This window comes from Montipora foliosa, chromosome 12, assembly GCF_036669935.1.
Source record: "Montipora foliosa isolate CH-2021 chromosome 12, ASM3666993v2, whole genome shotgun sequence".
Lineage (NCBI taxonomy): Eukaryota > Metazoa > Cnidaria > Anthozoa > Scleractinia > Acroporidae > Montipora > Montipora foliosa.
In genome coordinates this window covers 729,114-737,264 of record NC_090880.1, presented here as the reverse complement: position 1 = coordinate 737,264, position 8,151 = coordinate 729,114, and the positions used below count along the sequence as shown (strand labels likewise).

Below are 8,151 nucleotides of genomic sequence, written 5' to 3'. Positions count from 1 at the left end.
AATTATCTCTAGCCAAACAGGCGACAGGTGGGCTGGAAAATGAGCGACAAAGCGACATCAGAACCACATTTGGAAGGCGTCAATAGACTGTGAAAACATCCCTTTGACTCTAGGAACTACGAGAAAACAGTCAAATCACGTAATCGAAAACTGAAAGAAATTAAGCTATCTTAATTTTGTTCAGGCTGTGGTCGAGAACCTAGGACCTTGAATGCGGGACCATATTTATCAGTTTCTTCGTTTGACAAAAGCTAAACGGGAAGTCTTGGCTCAGCACGTCCACAGAAGGAACGTGGATTTCAGCCAGGGATGTACGGTTTCATTTCATTTCATTTCAAACTCGTCTCAGAGTGTTGAGATCAGTGAATAGTCAGTTGAACTGCTCCAGGGGAATAAAAGATAACCATTCATTAGGTAGGTAAAAACAAAACATTTGTTCTAGGATAGATACTGAGTGAAGAATGGCCATTATGCAAGCAGCATGTGCCTATATTTGACTTGTCCTCGAGGCATAGGCATGCACACTAGACCCAAAAAAGTTTGAAAAACGTTACGTGTGCCATGCATGCATCGAACTATGCAAATTTAGGACATTTTGGGGGAAAAATTAGAAGGGGTTGTTGCGCTTTGCATTTGCCTGGAATACGATGAGCTTCCCTTCCCCTCCCCTCGAATTTCAAGACGCTCCACTACTTCTGATTTAGCCAGTTCTGTTGGCGAAGTAAATTTGTTGGTTTATTAATTTGAAAGAGAATTCCATGTCACCAGCTCTTCTCAAAGCTCAGCTACGTTTAGTCAAATCAAGATCAAATCTTTATTTTAACACGGTAAAAAATCATCAGTTTTTATGGTATATAGGGTATATAAAATACAATTACCTAACAGTATATAAATAGAATAAATACGTACGAAAAAAGTCTCATCAGTAAAAGACTACTCATAAAGTTACACTAAACTAGACCTGTTTTCCATGAATACCATGTATTTAACTTACTTAACTAAAAATGAAGGTTTAACAATTGCTTAAAACGATTCAGAGATTTCAATTGCCTAAGATTGCAGGGTTGACTGTTCCAGAGAGTTGCTAAAGCTCCTTTTTAGGTAGTCGGTTCTTGCCCGGGAAAGTGAAATATAGAGTCGTATATAATAAGTTGTGATAAGTTATATTTAATGGCTTGCTTTGCCTGATATTTGTTACAGGTCTTTTCACACCTTGTATTGCGAAGTGATTAAAAATGATGAATACCAGCAACACGACAGGCCACGTCAGTGATCATCAAATCTTGTATTGCGCCATTACTGAAGATTCTCTTGAAGTTAAAATTTGCAAGATAATAGCTTACGCTCTATTGCTTGCTTTTTCACTTCTGGGAAATACGTTGATAATAATGGTTGTCTGTCGAGATAAAAAAATGAGAACAACTACAAACTTGCTTATCGTAAACATGGCAGTCTCTGATCTTCTTGTTCCGGTCTTCGCCATGCCTCGAGCTAGCGTCGAAATATTTTTCGGCAACCATCGATGGTTGATCGGTGAAGCCTTTGGGGAGGCCCTTTGCAAAGTTACAGCGTTCCTCCAAGACATCTCCACCGCAGTGTCTGTTCAAAGTTTAGTGGCAATTTCTGTAGCCCGTTTTTACGCCGTGTGGTTTCCAGTAAAAGCAGCTCGTATCAAGCCACGAATAAAATTAGTTACCTCACTGATATGGTTCACTTCTGCGCTTATTCACCTTCCTTATCTTTACGGTTTTAAGATTGTTAGTATAGGTGACAAAACGTATTGCTTCGTCAGTTGGCCACGCTCAATAACGAAGATTGTCTTTTTGTTGTTGATTATTCTAATATTCATTGTACCTCTGGTAGTCATCACAACGTTATACTCATTGATAGTAAAAAAAATTAGAGGACAAACGTTCTCTGGAGTGAGGAACGTGGTCGTGCATTTCACCCGGGAGAAAAGAAATCGCAACATATTAAAGATGTCCGTGGTAATAGTCATGGTCTTTTTCTTATCGATGTCGCCATTAGTGGTATATTTATCCATTGCAATCTTCAGCAATGGTCGAGCTTGTCTTTCAAAGAACTTTCGCTTTATTTCTCAGTACTTAGTCCATTGTAACGGCTTCCTTAATTTTGTCACTTATTTCACCTTCAACAAGAGCTACCGTCGCGGCTTCGCCGCGATCCTGTCACGTGTTGTCTGCTTATGTTGTTCCAATTGCCGCTGGAAACATGAAGTGGAACTTAGCCGCCATTTCGGACCAGATTGCCACGGTTTGTCCTCCGCTGGGACAATTCAATTTGAAATGGACTTTGAAAGCAAGGATGTTGTGCTCACAAGTGTACGATCGCTGGATATAAACATTGAGCGACATGCTGTTGGGAATACTTGATACCGGGTTATATCCAATTAATGAATGAAGGGGGTAGTTTCTAAAGAAACTGTGGTGCTGCGTCGGTGGGGAAGTAGTATACAAAAATTTGGTTTTATCAACGGAGTTGGTAATGTAAATTGACCACCGAACAGAGATCATTTTTCTAAAAGCTGACGTTTCCAGATTCTAAAAGCTGACGTAAGCTTTTAGAATCTCTGTACGGTGGTCAATTTACATTATCAACTCAGTTGATAAAGCCAATTTGAAATTTTCATATTCAATGAGTTAATTAAAATTACCCGGCTTAAGGACGGTGCCTACTAATTCAAAGGTATTTTTGCCCTTTTTTATGATTATGCAGAAAATGTAGATCTAGTGTTATTGAAATCCAAAAAGAAAATTGGGGGTAACCACGCATTTTTCAAAGATAATTGATAAATAATATTTGTAAAAAGCTTTAAAATACAAAGCAATGTATGGCGTTCTTTCTCAAATTGCAGCTTAATTATCTTTTAAAAATGTATGGCTACCCCCAAATTTTTCTTTGGATACCAAGAGTACTTTCCAAGATCTACTATTTCCGGACAGTTTTAAACCGCGCAAAAATATCCCTGTAATAATAAGATCTAATAAGCACCACCCATTGGAAATTCGAGTATCTCGAGATGCGCAGAACGTGTGCGCAATAACAATAGGCGCCGACCTTAAAACAGTTATGAATGCGGCCGCGCCTCTTCGGTGTTAACCGGGTTAAGCAAATTAACGCAAAAACAATACATTTCCATAACCGGGTTCGCCAAGTGCGGCTGCAGCCTCGGCCAATTTGGCAGCTGGTTTATGAGACCTTAATTTTAACTTTCCCGGAAGAGCTGTCCTTGACAAACATTCTTTAAAATGCACTGATCCCCAAATGATGTTTCCTTGTTAAGGTAAACCTATCCAGAATGCTTGCTGCTAATTATCTCCCAAAACTGAAGCCAAGAGAAAATTGCGCAGAATTCGATTCAAGATTCCAAGACCCATCAGTACAGAATTCCGTTGACGAAGATCTAAAACCATCTTCAATGAAAAATAAAATAAAACACCACTTTATCAAAGCTTAGTTCTCAATCTTTTGGTCTTGGTTTAATTTAGTCATTTTGTGGGCTGCTTTGAACAGACTGTTGAAGAAATTTTTTACCGAATATAGCTCGAAGTTGCAAATGTTCCCTGCTTACGCATCTAACTCCTCTTACATGTAGTACCAAGTGCGCGCCACGTTTCCCTTCACGTGGGCTCACATTTTTTGGTTGCTTTCCTGTCATAAATTTAGACATTACTTGCTAACATGGAAGCCAAGTAGAAACTAGGATGGCCTCAATCCTCGAATGCTCGAACAATAAAAGGGCCGTCTTTCTCCGGTTACTGAAATACTTACGTATGTTTCATTCCTTGCTTTTTGCTTTCTTCCTTTCTTTGCCTCTTTCTGGGCTCGCTAGCTCAGTTTTCGTTTTCCTGCTCTTTGCTTGTTTGTTAGGGTTGTTTTTTTTTTCGATTTTTTGTCATGATCATTTCTTAAACTCATTCAAGTTCTTGGTTCAAACTGAATATATACCTTTAATTTGATTTAATTATCATTACTAGATAACGACGGTCTTTATAACAATACAATGAAGTTCCCTGACAATTCAGTTTTAATTAAGCTCAATTTGTCTTGTTTAACATTTATTCTAAACTAGGTGGTGGCCAAATCGAAAGCGTATGCTACTTTGCGCACCACACACATTTTGTATTTTACCTGATAACTGTAATTTACTTTAGCTATTTAATTATTCAATAGAACTTAACTTTCATAACTTTTCATCAATACACCTCTTGTAAATAGTGTGAAATAAAATGAACCATGAACATGATGAGCCACGATATTGATGCTGAATCGTTTTTCGGCAATAGTCTTTTGACGGGGTCAAGTTGGTGGGTAGAAAGTTGCGCAAGTGTAGTCTTCCGTGGCAGCCGCGCACGAATCAGTCCTGGTCTGCCGCTGGCTTTGATGATCTGTGTAATGAACACTATGTTGAAGGCTTTCCTTTTCATTTAATTGTTAAATTTGATTCCTTTTCAATTCACTAATTGAATTTCCTTTCACCGTTTACATAATTAGTTTAACACCTTTGAGTTTTACACTTCTTGTGGACTTTGTCTTAACTTAGTTTTAGTTATCCTGCGTGTGTGTAGTGTGGAGCTTGTCAGCCCTTATAATAATTTAGCAGAAAGTTACCTTTGACTGTTGCAGCGCAAGCGGGAACCGATGTGTAAGTAAAACGTTTATGTTAGTCTTAAAGAAAGGTTACATTGTAGTATTTTGACTTCTGTAGGTTCATTTGTTTTGGGTTCACACGTGTCACACCTCAGTTTTAAGGTTCTATTTCGTTTCTTTCATTTGCGAACTGTCTGTAATTATTATTCCTTGTAGTTTAGGTTTCTGTTTTATATAGTTCTTCTGTACGATTGTGTACATTTTAAGCCATTCTTTTTCACGTTTCAATATCATAGTGGCACTCCCAAAAAAACATCTGTTTCATCAAAGATATGACCGGAATGTCCGCTATTGTACATATACGACTCCTATTGTTTATTTCCTTAGCACTTAGTGATTAGTTTATTGATTACATTGTGTTTCAGTTTACGTTTGAATATTGTCGATTAAATCACCGTTAATCAAAGTTGGTTTTCCGTGGTGCCTTTGGCCTTATTCAACCAGTAAAACAACCGCTATTCAGCTCATCGCGACACGTTGTCTGGCCTGTGACTCCGCGCCTTTCAACAGAAGCCGTGAGCGGCGCTACAATCTGTATAAAGGCTGAAGTCCTATCGTACTCGAATCGAAGAAACTTCTAAAGCCTACTCGCGACGATATCCTTTTGGGGTGAAAAGACAGAACAAAGTCTGATGTACACCAATTTATTTAAATCAAGACACTATACAAGGAGTTACTAGTAGCAATTGAAGTGCTGCAAGGGGACCTAAGAAATACGATAACAACCTTTATTTGCACGACCATACATGTACAAATAGTGCTGAAAAGTTATTTAAGGCTAGTAAAGTCTCTGTTACGAACCTAGAGAGGCCGGTCCATCAGGCCGGCGCTTATCTCCGGTTTCTGTAGCATGAAGCGACTAGGAGTATTTATACTCCCCACTGGATGGGATGCTAGTCCATCGCAAGGTTACCCCCAGCATTACGCCGGTACCCCGGCATTTATACACTTGGGTGGAGAGAGGCACCGTGAGAGTAAAGTGTCTTGCCCAAGAACACAACACAATGTCCCCAGCCAGGCCCCGAACCCGGACCACTCGATCCGGAGTCGATCGCATTAACCATGAGGCCACCACGCCTCCCACTGCAAGACTGGTAGTAATTTCGTGGAAAAGAAAAGAGGAAAAGGGCAGGGAAATAAACAATCTTATAGGACCGAAGTTTGAGGATATGGGTGTGTACTTCTTGAGAGGCGCTATGACTGATATGACAGGATTGAATACTTTGCCCTTGGCTAGACTCTGAGACATAAGTAAGCTGGTACGTTCTGTTTAATTTAAGAAGGTAAGTTGTGGTCAAAATAACTAGGCAAAGAGCCCCCTGGGAGGACACGTGGTTGCTAGTAAAACACTAAACCCAAAAAGGCGGCAGGCGGTAGGCGGCACAGCTGACGAAACAAGAGGAGCAGGTGGTACAGAAGCTTTAACATCACAAACAGGAGATGGCACAGAGGCAGGCGAATGGGAGACAGGAGACAGCACAGGAGAAGCAATTGGAACATCAGGAACAGGAGCAGAAACAGGAGCCTAGGGTAGAGGAGGAGGAGCTGCCGAGGTAACAACCTCCTCATCCCCAGACATCAACTGATCTTCTTCTACCCCCTCGGAGGCTTCGGAACAAGCCTCCTCAGGAGGGACATACTCAGAACTTCCATCATCTTCAGCGGCACGGATACTGTCATACAAGGCTTTACTTCCTTGATCGACGGCACCCCAAGCCTGCCTGCACTCCCGAGCCAAGTGGCCGGGCTAACGGCAGCGCCGGCACAGGCCAGAGAGCGGGCAGGAGGGGCCACGGTGGCCGGTTTCACGGCAGATGACGCAGTAGACGGGCTGACGGGGGTACCAGACACGACAACTTGAATCACCAAAGGAGATGAGGTACGGAATATCGCGGTATAAGGCCATCTCAAGCACACGATTGCTATTGTAAATAACGGGAAAATTAACGAAAGTGCTAAGCCGGACAGACAAAACCTGGCAGTAAGACTGGAAGAGGGACTTAACATCTTCATCACAAACTTCGGACGACAGATCACAACCATGGACAGAACGAAAACGAGACTCAACGCAGGTAAGACTAGAGGACATCAACTCATCACAAGATACTGGATCTTTAAAGGTCAATCGAACACGGCCGCCACGCAAAAATTGAACAGTAACCAGCTTTTCAGGATCGACTGCATCTAACAAAAGCGGTAACACTTCTAATGAACCAGTGTTCGTTTTGAGTCTGTAAACTGGAGCACGAAGCTGTTCGGACACTGAAGGACCGACATGACGAAAACAATTTAGGATGGAGGCTATACCGTTCCCTCCCGGCAGGTACTTAGGACAAGCACTCCAAAAGCAAATTAACGAAAAAGCCAATTCAATACCACAATCGCAGACTGAACGTCGGCCTTTTGGGCCTCATTAGCATGGCGCAGCTAACATACCAGGCGGGTACGTTTAACACCCATTTAAGTGGGTGCCTGCCTCTGTGCCTCGCATGCCATACATGTGGTAAGCTGGGTTGGGAACATCAAAACTGTTCTCCCACGGCAAGCGTGTGGGAAGGTGGATCACATTAAGAGATCTGTGTGTCACAAACCAGCTTACCACATGTATGGCATGTGAAGCTGCCACTTAAAGGGGTGCTAAACCCACCCGCCTGCTATGTTAGTTACGCCATGCTGATGAGGCCTATCCCAGGGCGAAGCCCTATAAGTCTGTTTTTTCGTTTTCGCCTTCGCTTGTGGTATCGCTGCTTTGGCCTTTGGCCCAGCAGTGTTATGGCAAGTGCTGATGTTGATCCCCAGCATAGCTGGGCTGAAGATGTTCCAGATGTTATGTCTGTCATGTCTTTGGATGGTTCTGTTCCTCCGTCTTATGCCCAGATGGCCCGACCTGGCTGCCGTCCAAGAGTGTTGAGTCAGTCTATGGAGGATGATTACATTATGAAAAATGAAGCCCGTCTTTCGGATTCCGAAAAGGATCGGATCCACCCGTTGAATATTCTTCCTGAGCGTCCTTGTACGGCTCACTTTGTCCTTCCTGCTAAAGATACGCCTTTGTCTCAAGTCTTTACTGATTTTAAGAATTGCGGAATTCGTGCAGCTGGTGTTAGGTGTTTGCAGCGCAGTCCTAATGGTTTTGTATCAGTAACGTTTTCTACGTCCGAGTACCGTGATTGTTTTCTTCGCCAGTCCTCGTTCATCTCTCGTCGTGCTCGTCATAATTCTTCGAGATTCACTTTCGTGGTAATCTACGACGCACCTTATGAACTTCTGGATGAAGCCCTTTCTCATCGTCTTAGTCACTATGGCTCTGTTCATGGAATTCGTCGGTGTGGCCTCCAGGGTTATGATGGCATCCATAGTGGTACACGTGTGGCTAGAATGGAGTTGTCAGAGTCAATTCCTTCGTTCATGCGTTTTGGTAGGAAGCTCCTTAGGATTAAACACGAAGGTCAGATCCCCACCTGCAGTAAGTGACATTTG

The 8,151-nt window shown here is 42.2% G+C and overlaps 1 protein-coding gene across 1 annotated transcript in view; it reads left to right on the top strand.

Annotated features, from left to right (window-relative positions):
- The window catches only part of LOC137979941 (QRFP-like peptide receptor), a 2,469-nt gene extending 76 nt beyond the window's left edge, over window positions 1-2,393 (top strand). Inside the window, exons 1-2 of the mRNA XM_068827256.1 lie at window positions 1-414; window positions 1,201-2,393. The exon at window positions 1-414 is cut by the window's left edge and continues 76 nt beyond it. Coding sequence (XP_068683357.1) covers window positions 1,236-2,393 — 1,158 coding nt within the window. The 5' untranslated portion in view covers window positions 1-414; window positions 1,201-1,235. The remainder of the gene's footprint in view (window positions 415-1,200) is intronic.
- Window positions 2,394-8,151: the final 5,758 nt, after the last annotated feature.